This window comes from Ostrinia nubilalis, chromosome 2, assembly GCF_963855985.1.
Source record: "Ostrinia nubilalis chromosome 2, ilOstNubi1.1, whole genome shotgun sequence".
NCBI classification, from domain to species: Eukaryota; Metazoa; Arthropoda; class Insecta; order Lepidoptera; family Crambidae; genus Ostrinia; species Ostrinia nubilalis.
Window position 1 is genome coordinate 3471830 of NC_087089.1, and position 27658 is coordinate 3499487.

At 36.7% G+C, this 27658-nt stretch overlaps 1 protein-coding gene and 1 non-coding gene across 5 annotated transcripts in view; one reads left to right on the forward strand and one right to left on the reverse strand.

Annotated features, from left to right (window-relative positions):
• Window positions 1-1159: 1159 nt before the first annotated feature.
• Window positions 1160-27658, reverse strand: part of LOC135079857 (general transcriptional corepressor trfA-like) — a 67096-nt gene continuing 40597 nt past the window's right edge. For all 4 annotated transcript variants that reach the window (XM_063974473.1, XM_063974489.1, XM_063974498.1 and 1 more), the window contains exon 3: window positions 1160-4549. In XM_063974473.1, coding sequence (XP_063830543.1) covers window positions 1340-4549 — 3210 coding nt within the window. In that variant the 3' untranslated portion in view covers window positions 1160-1339. The remainder of the gene's footprint in view (window positions 4550-27658) is intronic.
• Trnak-cuu (transfer RNA lysine (anticodon CUU)) lies at window positions 23719-23791 on the forward strand. The gene has a single exon. It is a non-coding gene; the product is annotated as a tRNA-Lys (tRNA).

Consider the following 27658-nt stretch of genomic DNA (forward strand, 5'->3'; position numbering starts at 1 on the left):
CCTACCTACTACAATCTACTAATCAAAATGTGGAAGTATTTTATATAATTGCAATGATGAAGAGAAATTATAAAATTTATTGACTAATAGACCTATTAAATATACCTATTACCAATATTAAATACGAGTAATTACTAAATGAGCTAATAATTACTTTTCAGTAGTATCGCCATTAATTAATTGAATGTAATTTGTTTATTAAATGTTGAATCAACAACTCTTTACCGTTAATTGCCCAATCATTAAGTTAATCATCACATTAGACACCTCATAACTACTGAAATCAATTAACTATACATCTACCTAATTAATGATTTTGAAGGGAGGGGGTAACTCTGACCCATTTATAATGTCCAGCAATTTTAGCAAACGCATCATTCACTGATAACTCTTCGACAAGACAACATCTCTATTTTGAAAATGGAACTTCATCTCCACCTGTCAGCTGCGTTCCGCGCTCTGGACCGGAAGTGGGGCGCTCCTGTGGACCTGGACACGACCGTGGACCGGCTGACCTGCATCCCCGCCCTCGTCGACCGACCCACCGAGACTTTCTCCTCCGAGAAGTACCTGAGAACGGTCACATCTCGGCCTGCCAGAAGGAAGCCGTATTCAAGGGACCACAGCCAGAGACGACGTGATTCTTTCGCCGACATTTCCATGGCGAGGATACCTTCTGAAAGCGACTTCTCAGCTGCGTACAATGCAGACTCCAGTGACACAGATGACTCTGACCAGAACTTGGGTCAAGCGAAGTTCACTTCTTCAGAGACCGTGAATTCTTCTTCAGGAGTGCAGAAGAAGAAGAAGCATATTTTTAAACAGCTGAAGAATTCAGCCGTTTCCTTAGTTGAAAGGAGGCCTTGGAAGAAGCCGAAGAAGCTTAGCTGTGATCTTTAATAGCTAGTGTAGATTGTTATTGTTTCATCTAGTTACTAAGTATTTATTGTTTTCTAATTTGTAAATAGACTATTATTTTAATGAGCAGTTGACAAATACTGTATTACTTTGTAAATAGTGTTAATTATTGTAGTATTTTACTCTGTAATTGCACATAAATTGTTTTATGTTATGACTAAATAAATATTATTAATTACATTTTCTGTTTTGTCAATTATTATCCTTATCAACATTAACTTAAGGACAGGTCAAATAAAACTTTAATCAGTATTAAATATTTTATAATTGAAAAATAACTAAAGTATAATAATTAAAATATTTACAACAACATAAATACAATAAAGTAATATTATGCAGGCAAGTTCATTTTTACAATAAATAGATTTAACATTTCTGTAAAAGTTTACATTACATTAGTATTATTTGATTATGCATAAGATTACACGTAGGGTTCAAAATATTTTATAGCAGTCGTCATAGGCTTTTCGTTGATTTTGTTCGTTGTAATGGGATTCTTAACTCGCATTTTGATGTCTTTAGGCTTCAACACATTCTTGTGGTTAGCACTCGGCGGTCTCATACCCAAATAATTCTTGGTAGGTGTAAAAATAGACTTAGAACTGAGACCAGAAGACTCAAGGAAAAAATCAAACGCTCCCTTAGTCTTATTCCCGTTCACCTCTACATTGTTGTTCAGGATCATCCTTGGCTCACACTTTACTGTGTTGTAGGAGCCACTGTTGCTCCCTGATGAGTTACTGGACTCGATGTCAGAATTCCTCACAGATTCAGTCTCTAAGTTCTCTATATTTGAAAGCAAATCAGGCTTGTTTGAGAGCTTCCCATTTTTTGACAAACTCTTGCTTAAATTTTCGTTGTTTTCAAGAAATGTATCATTCTCATCAGCGTTGCTGTTAGCCGCATCATGTTTATTTTCTTTCTCAGGCACGACTGTCAGAAGATGTTCGGTGACCACATCAGACATCGAACCATCGCTGCTTCCAGAGCTTATGCGATATTCCTCTGCAACAATGCTACCGAGTTCATCGTCAATCTTGAATTCCTCAAAATTTTGAGACAGATCGAACTTGTCGATGTCCTCAAAATATTCAGCTTTGTGCATCTCTGCGTTAGTCGCCTGAACCTTATCTGTCACATGGTTGAACTGGTTGTCGAGCTCAGTCAGGTTGATCTGTTTAGTGCCACTTTTACCTCCTTTGTTGATTTCTGATAGTATAGAAGACACTGTGTTTCCCATTTGGATGGAAGCGCGAGGGTCCAATTTTGGTTGCAGAGGATGCATGTTGAAGTTCTTCAAGTAACTGTCAGTGTTGTGTTGGAAAGAACGTGGTTGGTCTTCACATGGTTTCTCATCTTCATCAGGGATGATGATCTCAGTGACGTGTGGAAGTTTCGGAATGTCTTTGTCACTAATTTTATTTTGAATTCGTGGTAAGGATACCACTTTAGCCACGCTGTTGCGCTGGCTCACGGCATGTATCGGATACTGCTCATTATGAATTTCGACCGTTGGCTGTGTGAGTAGCAACTCCCTCTTACCATTGCTGACTACTGGAACATTTATCTCTGAAATGGAGCAGTAGTCCGGTTCCACGTTGTTTATGGTTGCTACTTGTCCCACTTTTCTCATCTTAACATCTGCAACCCGTTGATTGGCCGCAACGGCTTCAGAGTCTAACGGTTCTGTTGCTGGTTTGACAGTGTTCTCGACTTTCCACTTAGCAGAAAGGTTCTTTGGCTTCGGTGGCAACGCAGGAGGAGTTCGTGGCACTTTTCGCTTATTGAATATTTTCATCGACCCAAGTTCATTGTCAGCTTTCTTATCAGCATTGTTAGTGCGATTTTCTATATTTGCAGCAATATTCTTGACAATAGAACCTCTTATTTTGGGAACGTTGGGCTTGCTTTCAGTAGGCGGCACTGAACGGGGTAATGGCACAGGCTTTGATTCAGTCGCTTTAGTAAGTATAGGCTCATATTCATTGCTGTATATGCTTTGGATCTCATATTGGAAACCTTGCGCCGTATTCGGCACTTCATAGCTGTGCTCAGACGCTGTCTCCAAACTGAACTTCACAATTTTATTTGCTCTCTTATCAGATCGTGGCAAAGTGTGATTGTTACCACAAGGTCTCACTTTCTCATCGTAAGAAATGCTGTTAAGTGTTGAAAATTGAACACGTTTAGTGGATGATTTTGGGCTTGGAGCCTCACTTGACTTGGAGTTATCATTACTGCTATCGTCTAATGAATTTTGAAGCAGAATTTGATTAACGCATTCTAAAACTGGGTTATTTTTATAAATCTCATTTGTTGGAGTATCTTCTGCATCGCTTGTGCTTGCGTACCAGTTTTCATTTATTTCTTCAGCTGATTGCTTCTTTGTAGCGGCATTAGATTCGACGTTATTATTCTTATCGTCGAGTCTTGAATTAAATCTTTCATCGTTATTATTTAATATGTTGTTACACAGTATCTCGTTTTTAGCAGAAACTATGATCTCTTTATTCAGAATACCGTTGTCAAAGGTCAAGAGATCGTCGGTGGATTTTGATTTATTATTATTCAACATACTTCTTTGGTCTAGACAATCTCCGTCTTGTTCGGGATCGCTCACATTGCAGTACCATGGCTTTTCTTCATTGTTTTCTTCTTTGAGAACGTTATTCATAAACTGTTGTCTGTTCGCTTTGATTTCATCAGAAGCCTGTCTTTTAATACCATGGATTCGTTCCATTTTTGTGGAATACGTTTTTTCAGAATCACTGGTAGAATACACTTCTTTCTTAGCTGCTTCTACAATGAGCTGATCAATTTTCTCTGACGCCCTTCTGATATCCTTAGCTATCTGATTAGCTGTGACATCGTTGTCGTCGTGGTTTACTTGATAGCTCATGCCCACACACTCTTCAGCGCTACTGCTGTTGTTGAGCTGATTGTTGTAGTTTTTCAGTTGGTTGTTCTTCCTTCCTGAATATTTTCTTGACCTCCTGAATACGTCTCTTCGAACGAAAGCTTGTTTATTTTTAATAAACGTTCCTTTGCTGCCAATGCTACCATGGTTCCCTTCTTCACTGGAACTACTGTTGCCGTAGACAACATCGTTCTTAGGCAGCTGGAAGCTTTTACTTAGTCTAGTGTTCTTTTGGAAAACCGGTGGAGAATTTCGTTCGCGATAACTACAGCTCCTCACAAAGTTGTTCTGGAATCTGGAATCGGTGCTCTCTAAGCTCTGGAATTCTGGGTCGGTCTCAATATTGGTTTGCTCACTGGTGAACCCGAGGAGTTGTTGGCAGTTGCTGCAGTAAGATTTCCTGGCTTTGAGTTTGGTTATTTCTTCTTGCTGGGACTTGATTATTTTTTCTTTTTGCTGGAGCGCGACGTGGATCTGTCGTTGTTCTCTGGTGAGGCGAGATTCGAGGAGGACGAGGGAGCGGAGGACTAGGGCGAGCTGGTCTTGTCTCATTCGCCTCTCCTGGGCTGCTTGTTTGTCCCGGGCGACAAGGGCTTGTCCTGCCTCGACGAGCTGATGCCGCTGCTTCAGCACCGACTCGGATTGCTGCTGCAGGGCACTCCTGACTGCGTCGAGCTCTCGCCGCAACTCCATCGCTTCCGAGCTGCTATCCATCTGTAACGAAAAAAAAGAGATTCAATTATTTTCGGGTTAAAATAGTAACTTTAAAGCTTGCACTTTTCAAATAAATGGCGGGGGAATGTCTGATTGTATTACCAAGACTGTCTCAGATAATATGCACTCAATATGTCCTTCATTTATAAGCTCACAAGTTATGGATGACAGGAGAGATCGTCAAACTCACAAATGGCGACAGCCGATCAAAATGTCAAGAACGATTCGTACACGACTGCTTTTGAATGTTCAAAGAAATTAATATCACTGAGTAACGACTCGATACGACGTTGATACATGACTAAACATCTCTAATGTGTTTTAGTATGAGCGGGCTGTGTCAATAAGTATAGTTATTTTGTTCAGTTCAAAGTCTATCAGATTGAGGTCACGGGCCAGAAAGTGTATCAATGTTTTATCGAAAGCGAATGTATCTATAAGTACTTCCTTATTAATAAGTTAACTACTATTTAAATGTTGTTGCCATATTGATCGAACTTCTATCTTTATACAAACATCACAAAAGCGGGTCTACCAACGCCCATCCTAAAATAATTTAAACAGGTAGTAACTTAGGTACTAAGTCTTGTATTATCCTCATGATACAATGAAATAACAATGAATAAAAACTGATGATCTGAGGATTCGTTTGTTTATCCAACAAAGACCTTTGGACTGAGCTAAGTTCAGCGAAAGTCAGCAATATGAATGACATTGCACACAATGCAGTTTATGCGCGTAAACAAACGTAAACATGCCATTGCCGGTCAAAGATCGATTTGTATCTTTTGTTCGTATTATTATATTAGCCACTGGCTTCCTAATTCACATTATCATCACGTGAAAGGAACCGAACCTAGAACCTTTAAATCAAAAAGCATAAGAGCGAGCTCTAAGCGTTACGAAACAGGAGTTAGGTAAGTATGTACCTACACACATAATATTATCTTTCTGGGTCCCAACTCCTCAAACCATGGTAATTTGATAATGCATAAAATGTCATCACTTATAACCTTCCTTACAATACAAATTAATAAACAAAATGGTACCTAACATTTTTAGGCAGCGCATGACCGGATGGAAATCCTTAGGGGATGCCTTTGGACATCATTTGGCTGAAACGAACGAACCTAACATTTTATCTGCCGAGAGATTCGGAATTTCGATCCCGCAAAGCAACCAATTGACGTCCTATCCGTAAAATATCGAACTATTAACAAGCCCAACAAATATTTGCGACTATCTTCTTTAAAAATCCTTGACTAAGTATGTTTGTAATCGATAATATTCAAAAGTTAACAGTAAGAAACATTATCCACGCGCCACGTGCTGATAGTAGGCCGTTAGTTTACTGGTAGCAGATAAGGTTGATTAAAGGCAAACTACTTGGGGGTGAAATAAGAGATAGATATTTGAAACCCTTTATTTCTTTAAGTAAATAATTTGACATAAAAATAAAAATGTTCGTGGAAGCGACGCGTTTGCGACATCTAGCAACTTTTCGGGAACGAAAATCTACGCTAGATGACTGAGTTTCTTGTGCTGCTTCTTCTCAACACTGGCAAATTTATTGAAATATGTAGAAAGACATTTATTAATTAGTTACCTACATTAAGTTCTCACGGCTTGGTCAAAATAGAACGCGAAAGTTTAAAATCTTATATGGCCCATTTATATTGTCCCGAAACAGTGGTAGGGGGCGTGTAAAAAACTTTTTAAAAGCCTACTTGCAAAATAAGTATTTGAATTGGCCGGCGAAGCCACCAATTAATAGGAAATGAATTAATAGGGTATCGTTCTCATCTTTATCACAGTATGAAAGCATAGCATTATTAGCTCACAGGAAATGTCAGTTAATTGAAATCTTCATGCCATTCGGTACATACGATTGGTTAATTGAAACAAGCGAAGCCACGGGAGATAGGTAATTAAATAAAATCAATTAAAAGTCTCAATAAAAATTACTTCAATAAATACCGACTTATTTGTGACTAGCGGCCGCCCGCGACCTCGTACGCATCATGAAGCTAAAGATAAAAATGGAGGGCAGAGTTGGAACAAAAACTTGAGTCAAATACCTACTTATATCTATCTCGCTCTCTGCGGCCCTACCTCTCTTTTTAGTGTGAACTGTAGTATTGCTATCTTCTGATTTAAATCTCCTTGTAAATTCTTCGAAATAGCCAATTCACTAACCAAATCAGAAGTTAAACAAATAAATAATTAATATTTGAAACTAAGATTTCCTAGTTAAATAAAAAATCACAAAATTTTTAAGCCATTTAGGCTTAATGTGTTGGCGAATCAGGGAATTACAATCCCAATTCCTGGGTAATCGGTACCATGTGGCAACATCGGCCCAATCCGGCCCATCATGGCGGTTGTTTACTATTTTGTTTATTAAGCAGTTAATTTCGTTTGAGATTGTTTACAGGAAATAATCAGTGTTTTATCACAAGAATTGGTGCAAAATTTTGTAGTGCGTGGTTGCGGTAGTACGTGGTGTCCTGGAAGTGACATAAGATTCCACGCGTAAGTGTTTATTTCGTGATTTCCGACATTGGATCATTGTAAACATTTTTCACATTTTTTACAGTAATTTCTTCCTAAAACGTTTTACCAGTAATTACACTTATCATTTTTAATGATGCCTATGTCAAGAAATAAAGATTTTACATTGGTTTCATTGAATTTGAGCAATTTTATATTTTTTGTTTATTTAGAAAGAGCGAGTCTGCCCACAGAGAGCGAGATAGTGATACTTAGTTTGTGCTTCAAGTAGGTATTCGGAGTGTGGCCTCCATTTTTATCTGTAGCTTCATGGTACGCATGGATCCCGTTTTACCCCCTTCATCTATCTTACGCGGCCGCGCGGTTTAGATTTTTTCATACAAATGTTTTTTCCCGCTAACTCCCGTTCCCGTGGGAATTTTGCAATATCCTGTTGTAACTAAGCTTTAAGTTTACTAAGGTACCTGCATGCCAAATTCGTTCTCCATACATTGTTCGCCTAAAGAACCAACAATTTTGACATATTACTACCCGAAAGCGAAATAATACGATTCTGTGTGTAAGAACAATGATTCCTGATGGACACTTGCCATAAAATTAATGATTAAGAATATTAAATCACAGCGATTTTATAATATGTCGTTTATGACAACATGGCGTCTAATGTATTGTGTGAATGTATGAACACCGATTCGCGAAAAATGTTTTGTATTCTCGTCACGCCGAGTCGCAGCCAAATAGTATAAAATAATAGAACAAGTTTTAGAAATACAACTCGGCATTCCACTTTTACAATATGCCCACATATTGCACGTAAATAAACAACATGAATCGTAGGTTGTTTCCACCCTTGTCATCTGACACATGAAATAAACTCCTATTGTATTATAGATATCGAAGCCGAATCGTATATAATAATAGAATGGGTTTTGGAGATCACTCGGGGTTCCACTTTTATAAAATACCTACATATTACATAAAAATACCACGAATCATGAGTTTTCTTTTCACCATTTACATCTGACACGAGATAACAAACTCCTATCTCCATGACTACCATCGTAGTCTATGCCAAAGACTACAATATTTTAAGCAAGAAGTTTCAAACCTTAGCGGCTACGGTAACCCCTGGGCCACATACATCATGATAACATTCGGTCGACACCGGAACGAAGTCTTGCGATTATGCAAAAAAGCATCGTATTCTAGTGCGGCTATATCACGTTCAACCGGGGTTTTAATTCGACTAAAGTCCTGACTAAAGACTGGAAGAAAATACGCCGCATTGTATGAGCACTTCGTGTTCGTTAAAGCGGCTTCAGATCTAGAGCCCACATAGTTTTCTTTCCAATAATATCCGCAAGTAGCGCTGCATGATCTTTACAACAAAAACGGCAATAGTTATTAAGGTGCCAAAATTATATGATTACTTTGGCACGGTATTATACACGTTCGAAGATTTGTCATTTTCATTCATTTCTTCATCTTCATCATCATTTCAGCCACAGGACGTCCACTACTGAACATAGGCCTCCCCCAATGACTTCCACATCGCACGGTTGGTAGCGGCCTGCATCCAGCGCCTTCCCGCTACCTTTATCAGGTCGTCGGTCCACCTTGTGGTGGGTTGACATTGCAGAATATGACTTTTGATAGGTTCATCATAGAATTCGGCGGGGATATCCTCACGGAGGAAGTTCGTAAAAGGGCGGAACAAGATCTTATAATAATGCAAGGCCGAAGCTGTTACGCGCGTGCTCCTACGTGTAATCCGGCGAGTATGCAATAAATAGTAATGTCTGGTAAATAGTGGTAATACGTATCGTTCGTTCGTTCGTTTCAGCCGAAAAGACGTCCACTGCTGGACAAAGGCCTCCCCCAAGGATTTCCACGAAGACCGATCCTGCACCGCTCGCATACAGGCACCTCCCGCGACCTTCACCAGATCGTCGGTCCACCTAGTGGGAGGCCTGCCCACGCTACGTCTTTCGGCTCGTGGTCGCCACTCAAGAACTTTCCTGCCCCAGCGGCCATCAGCTCTACGAGCTATGTGCCCCGCCCCGTCTATGTCTGTATGCGCTACGATTACAGGGTATCATTTTGCATAGTCGCAAGACTTCACTCCGCTGCTGTCAAATCAATGTCGCATAATGTTATCGCAATGTGTGTGGCCCTTGGCCAAATCACAGAAGCCTATGCGAAGAAAGAGCACTTGAATGACAATAAAAATCAGGGTTACCATTTTATAAGATTTCCTCAATATTGAGGGTAACAAAGTAACATTAATAATCTAGCCATTAATTACATTTATTACCTATACGAGAAAGTAAAGCAACATGCGGTTTTATTTTAATTTGTAAAATATTAAACCCCTCATATTTGTAACAGTTTGTTCCAAGTTTAGTTTTACTGTTTTGTTAACAGTATTGCTGTTTCAGCTGTCACTGTGAAGCTTTGGGAAAATAAATAAATAGAAAAAATATTAACATAAATATTTATTTAAGTTTTTATGTTCATTATCATAATATGCCAATTTAAGTTACACTGTGTGACAGTCTTTGACACTAAACAAACTCTTCAGCTTAATAATACCTACCTACAGGGCGTTTTTATAGTTACTCTTGCTGATGAAACAAGAAGGGTTGATTCTACTACTGAAATACAACTACTTTTCTTACAGGACCAATATCAAATTCTCAAAAAAATTCACATCCTCGTGATGGTGATAATTTCTATGGAGAGGTTTTTTTTATATTCGGTCTCTTGGGATAAGTTATTCCATTTGAGCAGTAGAATTAATCCTTTTTATTCGATCACATATAAAAACAACACAAGTGTTTAGGAAAACTTCTTCTTTGGTATGGTATCACTACGGAGTTATAATGTCGGCAACTCTGTATCACTGACTTGTAACTTTCAAACAGCATGAATAATAAGGGCACCACATTGGTTTTCTTTCTGAAAAAAGGCTTTCAGTTTTAGTACTAACCCTTTAGCACTATTTCATTGAAATAAAAATACAATAAACGCACAGAAGACTGAAATTGAGTCAACTGACGTGACATTTATAATTTGTTGACATTATGACAGTTTGACAAGACTAGGGATTGAAAAAGTTTTAATTGAAAAAGTAAAATGACAATTTATTAAAACGATTCACATGGATATAATCGATTAAAAATATTTATAAAATGTTCTGATACTTGCCTGTAGCGATTATCCAATCCTGGTTTCTACTGAAAAACTACCTCGTGGCAAGATTTTAATAAAATAATAAAATCTTTATCTTCTCTTTCACAATCTATAAAAGTTCATTTGGTCTATTATTATACATGTGCTATGAATGAGGGTTTTCGCGATTAAAAAATCCGCGAGATGGCAATACGTAGACGCGAGGTCCAAATGCTGCATGATTGGTGGATATCTGTCAATGTCATGTCAAAAATAACCAATCATGCAGCATTTGGACCTCACGTCTACGTATTGCCATCTGGCGGATTTTTCAATCGCGAAAACCCTCATTGGCATAGATTATGAGAGACTGGCAACTATACTAGGTTGATATCAGGTGATCCGTCTGCTCATTTGCCTCCTGTCACATAAAAAAAAATATATATGTTTCTCACACTTCAACTGGCATTGGATTCAACATCGGATTCTGACACTTTTACAGTTATGATACCATGAATATCAGTTTATGGTCCTAATTATTTTTATTTTATTTACGACCTTCGACCAGTTGGACACTTTAGATATCTTCTTGTAATAGTGTCAAACTGTCAATATCTTTTTAGCTTTTAACGCAAATCTAGTCTTCAAAGCAGTTTAATCGATTTATTTTATTTTCAAAATCGATATTTTATTGTCTATGATGGCCGCAGGAACATCACTATACATGGACTCCCAGCAATAAAGTACGGTAATGCCTCGTACAGATTTTATCGGCAAAAATTATGGAACTTGATAGGTTTTAGACCATGCCACGCACCAAAACGTCCGGAAGTTGTAATAGTATTATAGAATAAACGTTAAAAGACTTATTAATTTAATTTTTCAATGCTTAAGTGTCCATTAGAATGAAAGGGTGCTTAATGTATTAAAAAAAATAGAAAATAATTATGATGGGTTAATGTTTTTGGGCGGTTTTTTAGGCGGTTTCTGACAATGTCCTTTTTAACCGTCTAACTTAAGCGCTTTAGATTTTTCATACAAAAGGATTTTCCCGCTAATTCCCGTTCCCGTGGGAATTCCTAAGTATACTATAACCTGCCCAGGAGTATGAAGAATAATTGTACTAAGTTTCGTTAAAATCCGTCGAGTAGTTTTTGTTTCTATAAGGAACATACAGACAGACAGACAAAAATTTTACTGATTGCATTTTTGTTATCAGTATGGATCACTAATCACCCCCTGTTAGTTATTTCGAAAATATATTTCATGTACAGAATCGACCTCTCTACAGATTTATTTTAAGTATAGATGAAAATATAGTTAGGTAACCTACTTAAATATATACCTAAAGTGCAAATTTGCAACTTAAAATTACTTACTTTGAAAGTGTTAGTAGGTAATCAAGTGGTAAAAATATTCAATTTTCTCTTACGGAGATGGTAGGTAATCAAAATTGCTTCATAGATTTCGTTGATAGTCAAAGTAAGCTAACTAATAGTTCACATTACTACGTTGGTAAATAGTAAGTCTTTTTAGTTTATCTTTAGGTAGAGATATTTAAGTAACTAAGAGCTTGAAGACACTACTTGAGCTTTAAGTTCCTCTACTACAAAATAATAATTTTGCCAATGACTGTACCTACCCAACGCGTCTAGGAAGTCACGGTCATTGACTCGCGATAACTCGGCACCGGTCATACTATATAACATAATATACAAGTATAATGTACATTATATGCCAAGCACATCATAGTAATGATAATATGACGGAGCCTATGATTAATTCGTTTTTATTGGGACTATCACATTATAGTTTATGACAAGATAAGTACTAGTTAGGCCTAAAATAGATGGAAGTTTATCTATTCGAGTTAGTAGAGCTTTTTTCAACTATGGCAATTTTTGCTATACTAACGGTTTTTCGCAGATAAATAAGTAAGTACGAGTAAAACAAAAATGTGCTGACTCTTACGCCCGTATTCACAAACATTACTATGAGGTCTCACAGTGCGCGTGGACGCACAGGGTGACACATGAACTCTATTCTATCACGGAGCTTTATTCAACACTGTGCGTTCGATTTGCTGCTTCACTTAAGCAAGCATCGTTTGTGAATACGGGTGTTACTGAAACTTGCAACACAAAAAACTATGCAATTTGTTGCAAAACCCTCCTATTACAATACATAGCATGCCACACTTCTTACCCTGACATGATGTGGCATAGAAAAACAATGTCGTTCGCTAACCGTCAGTCAGGACATCTTTATCTGCCAGATATCGCCCGCATACCTCGCTAATGGCAGGCAAACAGTACGATTCTAATCGCCTGAGCGTGACTCTACACTGCCATGATAAAATATTACCTACACCAAGCTCTCACTTTCATTGTTGGAATATTAAGTGTTTCGAACTGAGAAACTGGACGCCAAAACGTAGCCTTACGTGCTAATAAAAATCTTCAATGTAGAGCTAACATCCAAATGACGGGACTATTTCCACCTCTCGTTCCCACCGCTGCAACTCCTGTGTAGCCAGGATCTACAGCTTGACCGCCAATAAAAACCCAACCAGTGAAGGTCACGTTTGTCATTTGACCCGCAACGACCCCCAAATGAGAGAAATTAAAGTTCAGGTAGAGCTCATATTTAATTCTATTATCGCTGTTTGTCTGTGAGTAGAAGATACCATAATAAATGGAATCAAAAACTAAATGTACCATAGTCCATTAAGACAATAAATTGACTCTATGGTCAAGTGGTTAGTGATTAGGGCGCAACCTGGTGTACCAGGTCTCTATTTTCCATCTAGGAAAAACAAATCAATAATTACTTTCGTGTAATTAATTAATTGTTCTTGACAACAATCTGATTTTCTGAAAAGGTAAGTAGGTATAAGATTTAAAGCTTCGGAGGGCTCTTTTAAAGGTGCCGTTTCGATTTAGCTACGTGAATGAAATGGACGCATGTAGGCGTGAATAAAAACTATAAAGAAAGTAGCCATTTATAAACAGTTATGGGAAATGCATTCGGAAAAGAATTTTCAGGTCATCGAAAACAGAAAAGAAAGTATAGTTAAACCACGAACACGCGGTTAACTAAACAAATAGGTACACACACATCAGGTTACTCATTTTTGTAGCAAACTCGCCCCTATTTCAACTGCACAAGAACCCACAGTGGTTACGTTGACGTGCCGTCGTAGGTACTTGCGCCTACGCATTGTGGGAACGGCGAATAAAATCGAAAGCGGTCTAGCCGTATAGGGCACGATTTAATTTGATATCTGGTATTAATTTTAATTTTAACCTGCTGGGAAGGTGATAAACTTAGTTTACCTTATGAGTATTTTTGTCAAGGTTGCTTAATCGTTTGTTATCATATTTTGAACGTTGTTTTTGAGATAATACCATCTTTATCTCAAAAACGTCGGAGAGGAAAGTTTACGTTTCGTCTAATGTTCTTTTTAAGAACTGGATTTTAAAGTAAAAAACCTGTTTTAAGGTTTAGGCATAACAAACAGTTAGAAGAAAATAACAACAATAATACTCGGTACTCAGTAAAAAAGTTAGACAACACAGCGCCAAAACAACAACCGTAAGAGCTTTGTTTGTTTTTGAAAAGACCGTTGCATTGTTTGTTTATTTTTGTGTTCATAAACGTACTGTTGTTTATTTACTTTTGTTTTGATAATACATCTTTCAAGTTTCGTAGGTACCCAGTCAATGTGGCGCCACCTTATTTCTATAGCTGCCTATTTTACGAAATAGAGACCGGTTGTTTTTGCCATGTCACCTATTGATAAATGATCTATTATCACTATACAAAATTCAGTTTCCATTTCGACCTTAGCTGTCAATAAACTGCCTTTTGAAATGGGTTTAAAAGTAGGTTTAAGTTCTCGCACAACTCTCGGTTAACTATTTAAAATATTAACCCGAACTACTTTAGTAAATAACTAACTATTGATAGTAGGGTTGATAACGTCACGAATAAATGCTTATAAATCAGCAGCAGTAATATTTCAAATTACTTTTGTAAGTAATTGGAAAGGGGATCTAAGAAACTATAAATCTAGTGTAATAAACAAAAACTTAATAGTCGTATAAAATCTAGAAATAGAAACCAGAAATAATAAAACCTGTGAAGACATTAGTGACCATTTGCATTCTAAAAATGGGTAATAAATTGTCTACAACAATAATATTAAACAATGCTGGCCAATGGCCAGTGGCCATTTAAAAGCCAGAAAGTTTAAATAGGCAAGAGGAACAAAAGTTTACAGTGTATTAAAATAGACGGTTGTTACATAGAATTTAATAACAAGTATGATTTGCTAATCCTACTTTATTCACTGCTTTAAAAGCCATCTTCAGATAGTTTGTTAACTTCAAAAATGACAATAAACTGTCAGAAATCTTCACACAATCCCCTTAATTAATGTTAACTAAGGCATTTCTAAAGATCCAACGTCGAGACCCTCCCCTTCATAACGCACTGCGTATCTTCTAATTCATTCAATTGGCTCCGAGGCACGCACATCTCATAAACAACATTGTGTCCATTATCGACTCCATTGTAGTTTCTTCTTTGTTTTACAACCTCATACACAGCTTAACGTTTAATATGTTAGAATGAAAATCAATTCAAATACGCCATGGTCGGGATTAGAATGGCCGACATATCACTGGCTTTATACCCACTTATTTCTAATTCAACGAAATATACAACTTTGTTGTCTAAAACAATATTTCATAAAACGCAGTTCTGTCACTTGGTTATTTAATGCAACCGTACGAAGTTTACGTTAAACGCATTGTGCAAAACTGGGCCACCTTGAAAACCATTCAGTTGTGATTCTTGTCTTTTGCCGGCAAAGTTTCGACAGTCCCTTTTGTTCTTAGGTCGCTGTCTAAAACCTCATTGTTTACGGTGGCCATTTGCATAATGTCATCATCATTTCCATTCCCTTTTCTGGCTAAGTTTATGGGCAAGAGTGTTGTGTTATAACCCAGGAAGACGTTAATGGTTATAATAATATACATTATAGAAGTAGTTTCAAAAGAACTTTGATACAAAATATGGTAGCATTTAAAGATTCAAATTACGATAATAAATAAGCTGACAGTATCTGCTAACTTAATAGAGTCCATTAAATGGAAAAAGAGCTTCTTCTTGTCATTTAGAAATCACGCGTACATTCAGGAACCAAAACAAATCCCAATGCTAAGTACCAAGATCATTATGCAAAACGAAAAGACAATGACTTCCGAGACAATCCAGTCGTTCATTTGCCTTTTGCTTAATCCACGATCGATGGATCGTGCACTCGTTAGGTTTCCTCGCCACGTTTCCTTAAAATGTTAAAATTATAAGAATTGATATGGTCTCTTTGGTTATCGACTGTATACGGTTCAATGGCTTATGAACCATGGTTCACCAAACCGCACAATATGGTCAGCAAGTAATTACGCAGTTGTAATTTGACGATCGTTATGAATCATAAGAAATGACGTAGTAATTTATGCATGCTGTTATTATTTGTCTTAGGGCTGATTTTTCAATCGTCGGATTACTTTTAACTGAATCATAAGTTTGGCACATTGACAGTTTCATTATGGGAAATATGTCAAAATGACAAGTATTCGTCAGTTAAAAAAGATATATAGGTATCTGACGATTGAAAAATCAGTCTTTAGGAACCGTTCCTAAAGAACTGAGATTTAACAATTAGAAATTTTTCAATTGTTTATAATTCAAACAAATGACAGGTTACACCATCTGAAAAGTTACCCAGTGCCTGTTATGTCAAGTCAAAGTTTAAATACGCAACACTTAAAAAAGTGCGCACTCAAACAACCGCTTAATCCGCTTATGTCCATCACTCACTTTCATTTTCAACAATATCTAGTCACAATGATTTGTCAACATCATTCTTATATCTAAGTCGAGTAAATCTGACGTGTAAGGCAGTACGCATACGAAGAAGCATTATGTTGAAGAAACTTGCAACGTTGTACAAGTTCTCACAACGGAATTCAATAACGATAATAAAGTAGGAAGTTCAATAGTAGAGTCCATAATTTCTGCGACTAAAGTCGAAGAAAATGTTCCATAAAAGATCTCTGACTCAAGTGACGGGAAGTTTCTAGTCGTCAATCTATCAAATATTGCTATTATCGACAATGGATATTCGCAACAAGTGGTTAAATAAAACAGCACAATCTCCAATCATAAAAGGCCACTCTTGTAGCAGAGTTTTGGGTTGACACTGTGTAGGTTTGTTTTCGACACGACAAGAAGAAGATTTCCAAGCCGCGTGTTGCCAGCCAGTTGCTGGAACTCGTAGACATTATTTGCTAGAGTCGCTGTCTACGTCGGGCCTAAACTCATTGTTTTCGCTGACCGACAGCGCATTAATAACAATGCTTTCCCCGCGATCGTCTTGATTGACCGGTTAGATCACAGCTGACAGCTTGTCAACATGCCATTGTGTACTATGATGAATAATACTATGAGGAAGAGTTCCGGTAAGCAAATAGCGCGCGTGAGATCGGAGAATGGACAATACATTAAAGATATTACAATATTTTAATGATACTTAAGTCAATACTGTTTAAACGATTTTAATGAGTGATTTATGACATACCTAGATTAGATGGTTATTAACAAAGACCATGCAGTGGTTTCTAATAATCGTAGAGATTTAACTTTCAATAAAAACAAAGCAGTAAATGGTGCAAAAATGTGCTCTCAATTTTTTCAATGAAATGTGGACATGGATCATTATGGGTCAGCCAATTTTGAATCCCTAAAAAGCTGCTGGATTTACGCAACCGGTATCTTCGCCTCACTAATGATTTCGTCTGAATTGAAATTTTCGGAAACGATTTATTATCAGTTAATCGCGACACGCACGTGTGGTTGAGGCCAAACTGCTCCAGGCCAAAGCCGTTCTCGTGACTGATCACAATTTGACGAATAGGTTTCAACAACCGGCTAACTTTGGGAAAACCGTATAATGGCGAAAGCGACCCGCTTTCCGTGGGAATCTGCCTACGTTTATTATAATTGTGATAACATAATTACGTATTTACGTCATAATTATTTTCACGCAAATTGACGTGCAGCTTGTAATGACGATGATGAACACGATGCAAATAAACATAGTAGCAAAACAAGAGATTTGACTGCGCAAGAACATTATGACGAGTCGCAGTTAATCTACATCTCTCATTGCGATTACTAAACAGATTTTACAGCCACTATTTCATATTCTATAAATGGAATAGGTAGTACTTTCGACGTAAAGAAGTAGCTGTTATAAATGTTAAAGAATTAAGACGTCCAAATAATTCTTGCAAGGCGAGTTCAGTCAGAACCATAATATCAATTAATAATTTAATTTTACAGCTTTACATCGGGACTTATCTGGAGTCAGAAGTTTTAGGCTAAGGTTCAAGCTATCGTAAATGCTAGTTTGAAACTTGACTGAAATCTCCATGAAAGTTGACTTTTGCAACTCCATGCAGAAGATTAATGCATACGAAATTGTAACCTATTGAAGTAAACTCTCAAATGTGTCGGACAACGCATTAAAAAGGCCCAGACCTTGCACGAGGGCAGACGATGCGGATATTGTATGTAAAAAGTTTCGCCATGTCCTTGCTGAGACGTGCGGTGGACATCATCTGTTAGCGTGAGTCACCTGTGCTGTGTGTCACGGTCAGCGTGTCAATTGGACATTGGTTAACATACACTTGTTAGCTGTTAGTTAGGCGAATGTTGTTAGAGAGAACTAAAGCTATTTTATCGGAACGTCGTAAAGGTTACGGGAAGCTTCTCGATGGAAGCAAAGTAAAAGGGCGTTGGTTTTTGAAATTCTTAGGGCTTTTGGTTGAAACCAACGATCGACTTATTTATTTATTTATTATTTATTGTTTAACATCAAGCTAACTTGTGCGAATTAGAAAGAATTAAGCAGTTAGTTAACAATATTAAACTCACGACTATAAGCAAGTCATTTTACAATTTATGTAAAATAATGATCTTCACTTGCCTAATTATTTTAAGTCGTTAATCTCGATTATTTGACTAAGATTAAATCCAAATAAGTATTAGAACTAACCAAACTAATTAACTAATGAATTTTACTCATCAATCTGTGATAGACGTTGAATACATACGATCAGTGATCATTAGTGAGACATTTTAACTAAATACTTATCACATTACGATAATCCTCACGATATTTGCTCAATTAGTAAAAATCTCAAAAAAAAAGCAGCACTTACGTACTTGTTAACAATAGTTTACAGATCACGCTTTTAAAAAACAGCTCTAAGAAAATAACTTCGAAAAGTAGGTAAATACCTACTTAGTGAAATTGCACCACACAGTCAGGCAGACAGCCAGGTTAATTAGTTTAAACTGTTAATTGAAAGGGCAAGTAAAAGGAGTAAGCGCCGATAACAGATCCGCTTCCGTGATCGGCCGATTTGGCCGAATGTGGTGCAAAATGCAGCGCCCAAAGCTGTCTTACTTTGTAACTTGAAGTGCAGGGTTCTGTATTTTTGTGAACTCCAAATAGATATCAACAAGCGAGTAGCCATTTTTATCATATAAGCTCCATGCTGTATAATAAACTAAATAAAAAAATAAATATTTACCCTCTGCCTTCCTACAAATGCAAACTCAAATGTATCGAATTATTATGCTCTTTATCATACGAAGAAACCGAAACACTTATCAAGCAATCGTTCTAATTTTCAGACCCACACACACACATTCACTACACTCTACACCCACTACACTAACACTCACTAAACTTCACTAGTTCCTAGTAGGTTTTTAGTCTTTTTTTTGTAAAAAAATTATTTATTGTTAATTTTTTTGCTTTTTTCTTAATTTGGATGTACTTTATAATTACGTAAGTATTGTTTCTTGGAGGAGGGCGTTGATCCCTGCGACACAGTTTTATACTTCTGCAGGGGTCATCGTTTTTTCATTGTATTATGTACCCTTGTACTACTATACGAAAAATAAATAAATAAATATGAGTAATTTAACTGACTACATACGGCAGAGTAGAATACATTAGTCACCAACCCCTACTCTTCCCGCGGGTGTCGTAAGAGGTGACTTAGGGACTACACATTAAACAGAGAACGGGCAGCAGCGCTCTCTGAAAAACATTATCCAACCCGCCTGCCAAGCGTGGGGATTATGGCAAAACCCTCCACTATAGTGGAAGAGGCTCATAGTCCAGCAGTGGACTGTAAAGGGCTGTTGATGATGATCACAGAGCATGGATACGTCGCGCGCCGCCCGCGACGTTTCCATGCTCTGTGATGATGATGATGAATTTAACGGACTGTTTGTAACGTCAAAATCATCATCAGGTTAAATGACCTCCACTGCAGAAGAACGGCCTTTTAATTTACCAGCAAATGGAGGATTTGCCTGAATTTGGGTTGGGGAGGAACGTCAAAATATTCGACCAATATATGCAAATGAAAATGCAACAAGTAGTAAAACTACTTTTTTCTGACATTTATGTATTGTTATAGGTAACTCTGTATCGACTGGACCCATTTTGACGGTAATTTGACTGGCAGAGGGAGGAATAATTTAGGGTAGATTAACTTTTATTTTTGAAAATGTACCAATGGGTTCCGGGTTCCAAAAAAATATAAATCATGAAATTGGTGATAATGATAAAAACGTATTCACTAAGATAAGAAATGGCACGATTTTAGTCTTCAAAGAAGGTTTTAGTTTTCTTCTTGCGTGTCTGTCTACGGAACCCTACACGGTGTGGTTTCCATTGCAATTGTTGCGCAATCGCAATCACACAGACAGACGGTTTGCGGATCGTAATATTCGTAATGTCGCGTAATTTCGGTTACGCGGGTCGTTGCGACGCGCGATTTAAATATTCAATTGGCTGGGTTTGATTACTCTTTAGTTTTATGGTCAGGTCACCAGCATAATATTATGAATTTAAACATGTATTTTCAACCATAAAGGTGAATTTATAAAGTTCAAACTTCATGGAGAGAGTTTGACAAGCTGGCGTGTGTCCTAATATTCTTAATTTTAGGGCCTTTTATTTTAGACTTCAGAATTTTCTCTTTATATTTTTTACATTTTAGTTTAAATAGTTTTAGTTCGTTCGTTCGTTCGTTTCAGCCGAAAGACGTCCACTGCTGGACAAAGGCCTCCCCCAAGGATTTCATTACGGGACGGAGTGTAGGTATAATGTATATCGTTCATGTAAAAAGAATTAAAATACCTAAGACTTAACTATGTATCAAGACCACATCCTATCCAGTGCATGTAAAGTCCGCAATTCTGATTTTCTTCAGTACGGTGAAATTAAGAAAGCATTGCCCTTGGCGCTTTCGCAGCGACCGGTCTGCGCCGGCGCATTCCGCGGGGATGTTCGCGTTTCAAGCTATTAATATTACTATCACCAGGATTTTAAATTTAATTTAACATATTTTTACCTAAAGTAAGTAATTTGTCGTAAAACCATGTGAGGTAATTTGTCGTAAAACCATGCGAGGTAATTTTGTCTCTACTGCTGGAGAACGACCCTCTAATTGAGGGACAAATTGAGGATTCTACCTAAACTCCCCAAACCCCTTCAAATAACTTCTGAAGCTCCCTTTCTTTCAAACAACTTTTCCCTCCTCAGATTGTTTGGAAAATATTGCGTTCTGGTGCTATTTACCTACTATTTACTCAAGTGCTTACTTATTTACCTAAGTAGGTATGCTTCATGCTTGTGCTCATCATTAGAGATGAAACGGATATCCGGTAACTATCCGGTAGGCCGGATATCCGGCCTAAATTTACTATCCGGCCGGATACCGGATAGTAACTCACTATCCGGCCGGATACCGGATATTAAAAAACTACGACATTTTCCTATTAATAAAATGAAATACATTAATTTTTGAGGTGAATATCAATGAAATGGCTTATAATAATGACGGCTTTTATTTAAGGTCCAAAAAGTTACAAAAAAGCCTTTCAAAAAACTAATTTCTTTTTCTGAGCTAATCACTCTAATGACGAATACATAAATAGTAAACATCTGTTAATATCGAAATATTGCCAAATAAAAAAAGGCTATCTTTTTAGGGTTCCGTAGCCAAATGGCAAGAAACGGAACCCTTATAGATTCGTCATGTCTGTCTGTCTGTCCGTTCGTATGTCACAGCCATTTTTTTCCGAAACTATAAGAGCTATACTGTTGAAACTTGGTAGGTAGATGTATTCTGTGAACCGCATTAAGATTTTGATGCAAAAATAAAAAAATAATAATAAATATTGGGAGCTCCCCATACTTAGAACTGAAACTCAAAAAATTTTTTTTCATCAAACACATACGTGTGGGGTATCTATGGATAGGTCTTCAAAAATGATATCGAGGTTTTTAAAATACTTTTTTTCTAACCCGAATGTTTGCATGACAGACGCTTCCAAAGTGGAGTGGAAAAAAGTTGGTCCCCCCCCCTCTAACTTCTGAAATAAGAAAATGAAAAATCTAAAAAAAAATATGATGTACATTACTATAAAAACTACCAACGAAAATTGTTTTGAACGAGATCCAGTTAGTAGTTTTTTTAATACCTCGTAAATCGTAAACCGCTTATTACCGCGAAATCTTTCATACAAATAACTTAAATTAAAAAAAAAAAAAAAATAATAATTTCATAAATCAATGGTACGGAATCCTTTGTGCGTGAGTCCGACACGCACTTGGCGGGTCACCCGAATTGATCTGCCCCCTAGATTAGTGGCAAAATCTGACATTCTATTCGGACGGATTCGATTTTCGAAAAGTGTGACTAGTCTAGTCTACTAATAGACCCACTGCACACTGATCGCGTTCGAAGCACCTGTGCGGCGCTAAACTTGTCACGACATGCAACGAGACAATGGGCCAACTATCCGGCCGCCGGATATCCGGCTATCCGGCCTAGCAGCTGGCCGGATATCCGGTATCCGGTATCCGGCCAAACAACTATCCGTTTCATCTCTACTCATCATCGTAGCATCAGCCTTTTCTACCTATTCGTTATTAAACTTTCAACGTTTTTTGTGAAGTTCGTTGTGGCATTTAGTTACACAAACGAATTAACTTTCAGACAATGAAAAAGACGTTAATATAACGCTATTAAAGAAGCCCCTCCCGTGTCTTTATCTTTCATTGTGTAACTACTACTTCCCCTGTAAGAATACACAACTAATTACTACACTTTAAGTATAAGGCATTTTTTCAAATTATGTTTCTTGGCTACTATTGTAATCAGCCAGTGATTTATATGGACTATGCTAATAATTATGTATTGTAATATACCTACTATAATTTTATGAAAATAATGTGTTATTTAACAAATTACGAGTAGTTCTAACTGAACTTTGATCCGAAACCATTCATGAAAAATAAATAGCACAAACTTAAAAATAATGCTTATTTGATGTTATTATTTTGTTACTGTTAAAATAATCCCATCAAAAACAATACTTGTCAAAAAAACCAAGTCTCGCAACTCAGTTGTTCTACGGTAAAAAGTTGTGAGATCCATGTAATACCAAGTCCAGGCCAGGAAATCTTTAACGTTTTACATAAATATTATATATTGACTTGGCCATCGCACTAAATAATTTAATTTACACGTGTTTTCATGCGATGGCCAAGTCAATATATTTATGTAAAACGTTAAAGATTTCCTGGCCTGGACTTGGTATTACATGGATCTCACAACTTTTTACCGTAGAACAACTGAGTTGCGAGACTTGGTTTTTTTGACAAGTATTGTTTTTGATGGGATCTCATTTCTTTTTGTATTTTGTAGACAGCAGTTATGTATCTAGAAAACTGGACCGAAATTGAAAAATTTTACTCGACTTGGCGGTTGCACTACCGTGCCCCCAAATCTCATTTCTTTTTGTATTTTGTAGACAGCAGTTATGTATCTAGAAAACTGGACCGAAATTGAAAAATTTTACTCGACTTGGCGGTTGCACTACCGTGCCCCCAAATATTTTAGTTTTTCCTTGATTCATACACCAAACACTACTTATATTCCAAATTTGAAGCTTCTAGGTCTGCTAGAAGTGCCTTAGAATTTTGATGATCGGTGAGTCAGTGAGTCAGTCAGTGAGTCAGTCAGTGAGTGACAAAATTAAGTAACTTTGACCCGTTATAATTCCTAAACTACTGGTTCAAATTGAATGAAATTTTAAATATACCGTGTCTTTACAATGCCTGCATAGCTAATGAAAATTCAGCCTTCTAGTTTTATCCACAACGAAGTTACAGGCAGTCGAAAATGGCCTGAATTGCTTCGAGAAAAGGATGGTACGGCCGTGCCGCTTTTTTGCTCGACTTGGTGGGGGCACTGCCGTGCCCCCAGATAACCTGTCTTGTTACAGGTTATTAGATAGTGATTGATAATTTCGTCCCCTGTAGTCAAGCCCGGCTAGCTCAGTCGGTAGAGCATGAGACTCTTAATCTCAGGGTCGTGGGTTCGAGCCCCACGTTGGGCGCAAACTTTTTTGCATTTTATTTTTCTAGTAAAAAAAGATTTTTTTGACATTGTATTTTATACAACTAATTAAAATGTTATTTTTTGTAAAACAATAAATAAACTTGTAACAAAAGTTTTTCGCAATAATAATTTCGTAAACAGTTTTTAGATTATAACAAACAGTAATAATAGTCAAAATATTAAGTCATACTGTTTTACATTACCATATTTTAATTAATAATGTAGATTCAGCCGAGTCTTGCAATACTATGTTGTTAGTGAGGTGAGGTCAACGAAAATTAGTTTTAGTTTTAAATATTTATGTAACAAATAATTTAGCTGATTGAAAAATAAAAAACTTCTTTTTTGTAAGAAATAATAGCGACACTAATTATTTTATTGAGTAAATAGTTGGTTTTAACCAACTTGTTTACTCAATAAAATAATTAGTGACGCTAATTAAGTTATTATTGTTTGTTATTGAAGTCAGTGACCATATATTTCTTTTACTTTTACACGTACATAATTTATAGTTAATTAATTCAAAGTCAATGAATACAATTTTAAAGTTAAATTCCAATGCAAACGAATTTTCCAATAATATGACAATGAAAAATTCTAATAATTTAAAAATATTTGTTCTACTTATTAAGTATTGGTTTCATAAAAAGTCATTAGGTAATATACTGAATAATTATTTCAAGGAATCAATAATAATTATACTTACAAAGTTTACGGAACCCTAAGTACTGTAGATTCATTAACAACGTTCACTACGGAACCTTTATTGTTGCGATGATTCACAAATTGCTTATCAATTAATTAACGACATTGACCTGAATCGAAATTAATGACAAGTTGTTTGCCGCCATTTTGCGCCGCCATCATGATTTGCCAAATGATTTAGTACACGATTAACGAGATCATTAAAATAAGTGCGATGAGAGCATCGTTGTTTTCTAATTTGTTGATGACGTGTGAAACCAGATAATTAATTTTAATGATTAATTTAAGTAATTTAGATTTTTCTGCGCGATAATAATTAAAAAAGTAATGTTAGACACAAATCTGAATAAAATGTGTATAAATATTACTTAATAAATTGTGTATAATAAAAAAATTACCTATAAATAAATATTATAGCAAATCACTTATTGATTCAATTGAATACATGAATGAATACCATTTCAAATCACTCATCGATTTGCAAACTTTTTTTGTAGAATCATTTGAAAAAAAAAATCATAAAACAATTTGATTGATTGTCTATTAATGTCTATGTTCGTTTATCATTATCAGTCGCGGAAGTTCACGTTGATAAGCCTCCCCAGTCGCATATACTTCCAGAGGGACCGGTTGCAAGGTCGGATCACCGATAACGTGGTTTAGTATCGTTTTAGGGTTTTGTAGTTACTCAAAGGTTACACCTTAATTACTAAGGCTAGATAAAGCCATAACCTTAACAGTGTGTAACAAATAATAATAAATAAGTTATAAAAAGTACAAAAATAAAGGGAGTGATTGATTTTTCATCTTTTCTGTAGATTAAAAGGACCACAAAAGCTTCCTATTCTTAGGAACACTTGGAGTTACCTCTAAGGTGATTCTTAATTCGATGGGTAATAATAGCCATTGAATGACATAACAAAAACGTAACTGATCGCTGCCCACCATGGTGTCTAAGATTTAAATGTTCTGCATTATTGCGTACCGAATATCAAGACTTATGTCCATTATTTCAAATCCCGTTCAGTTTACGAGATCATTTTAGTGATGGGCCTACTACACGGACTAAGTAGTCGACTAGTCTCTTATTCCATTAGTATCGCTCTTTTAGTCATTAAAAGTAAGTAATGTTAACATCCTTTTACTACAATATTAAGTCTGAAATTAAGGTTGTGACCTTAGTCGGTATCTCCACAAGATAGAAAAATAAATAAAAAGTAGACTGCAGTGCAGACTGAGGTATCTGCTAACAGGCATATTAGCATAGCAAAAGAAGAATGACAATAGTCACAATAAATGTTTATGGTCAAGGGAGGTTGTTTTTTTTTAGGGTTCTCTCCTTCTCATCTCATCTCATTTCTGTTCACAAGTGCCTGTCTTTGACTACAAAAATGTCTGTCGACGACTAGTCCCCAACTAGTTGGTACATCTCTAGTTGATATAAATCGGAGCTCCGCAGGGCGCTCTGCCATTATAGTTAAAGCAGGTCCGTTTTACGCAATATTATAATCATAATCTGTGATTTACCATTGTTATTTAATCGACTCTTATTACAGGTTTCACTGTTCTTTTGATGGCGTTGTGTAACTTTTTATTTCGGTCGTGCAAAAAGGATTTTGTACGAAAACTTTTGTCTTGAATGCATTGATGCAATGCGCATCAGAAAGTGTACGTTACAATGAAATGCTCTCAACTTTCTTACTCAAGTACTTATCCTTACAATTCTATAATAATTACACTTCGAGGAACGATCATTGCTTTAATCTACAAAGATTTTGATTGTTTGTATTGAATGGAATCCGAAACCAAGGAATCGATTTGAAGAATTCATTCACCAATAGAATAACTATTTTTTTTCTGATGAACATAGGCGGGTATGAAGTTCGCCGGGTCGGCTATTTTTGGTGATATTTATTTCACTAACTATAAGCAACTATCAAGAGACTATCATCTATGCGAGTGTTTCTTGTAAGTAAAAAAGTAATAGTTTAGTTATTATTTTCTCCTCTGGTATTCGATTAAGCTCTGTGATAAGCTAATGAAGCAAGCTTACTCTCCCTTTTAATCCACTGGAAAAGAAATTAAAATTTCTCTTAGACGATAAAACTTTTATAGGCGCTTACTTTATTTTCTCCACAAAAACCTTCTAGCGATAATACTCATTAAGCACTCAACAGAAATGAAAATGGTAGGTAGGTTTAACCTTGTGATTAGGGCACATAATGAATTAAGCTGGGGTCTTCAAATAACTCTTGATTTCATCATAACAAAACTTTCATTTAAAACCTTTTACAGGTATAAAACTTCGTTAACATCACCACTTCAAAGGGCCGGTCGAAGGTCTCTCTGACTTTCTCAAATAAAGGTCACCAAGTGGATTTATCCGACATTTAAACAATGATCTGCACCAAAAAAAGCTCATAACCAAAAGACTGACTCAAGAAATCAGGGATTTCCATAAATGTGTCACTTAGACTATCTGATAGCCTAAAAATGCTGTCAAGCAACTAAGTCTTTGGGACGTGAAGAGCAAGCTCATACATTTGCATGGTCAATCAGTTATACTCCCAATCAACTCTTGCCTAGCCTCTCAAGGCTCGAAACAGTGTACCCCGATCCTAACCATAGCGTGACTGCAGCAAGTAAAGACTGCCATCGGAGGCTAAAGTACCGCTCCAACGATATCACGTCCACAAATTGCTTTATTTAAATTTCTTGCGATAGAACCACGTTGTTCCGTTGCGCGCCAGTTCGGAATTTTAATTAAATCCTGACTCAAGCAAAAAATAAAAGGTCAGATAGGCACGCGCGCCATTAGAGGGTTGGTTTTTGCAGGACGTTGGAGCATGTGTACCTACGTTAGCATGATGCAGGCAGTTAGGTAAAGATATAGGGAAGGGAATAGGGAATCGATTGTTGCTAAGTGACGGTGTTGTAACGGCTGGCTTAGCACGAATGTCACGCGCCAATATTTCTTTTAATAAGGGGTTGTTTTAAAGCTAATAAAGTCCGGTAGTAAATGACCGGTGGATTTGCATTACTGGTTTTTATTTCCAGTATTTTACTATTGTTTGACCTTTGACTTTGTCTAGCTAAAACAATTTTAATATGATCTGGAAAACCAAAGAAGATTGCTCTACCTCGTAAAAATACCTCAAAA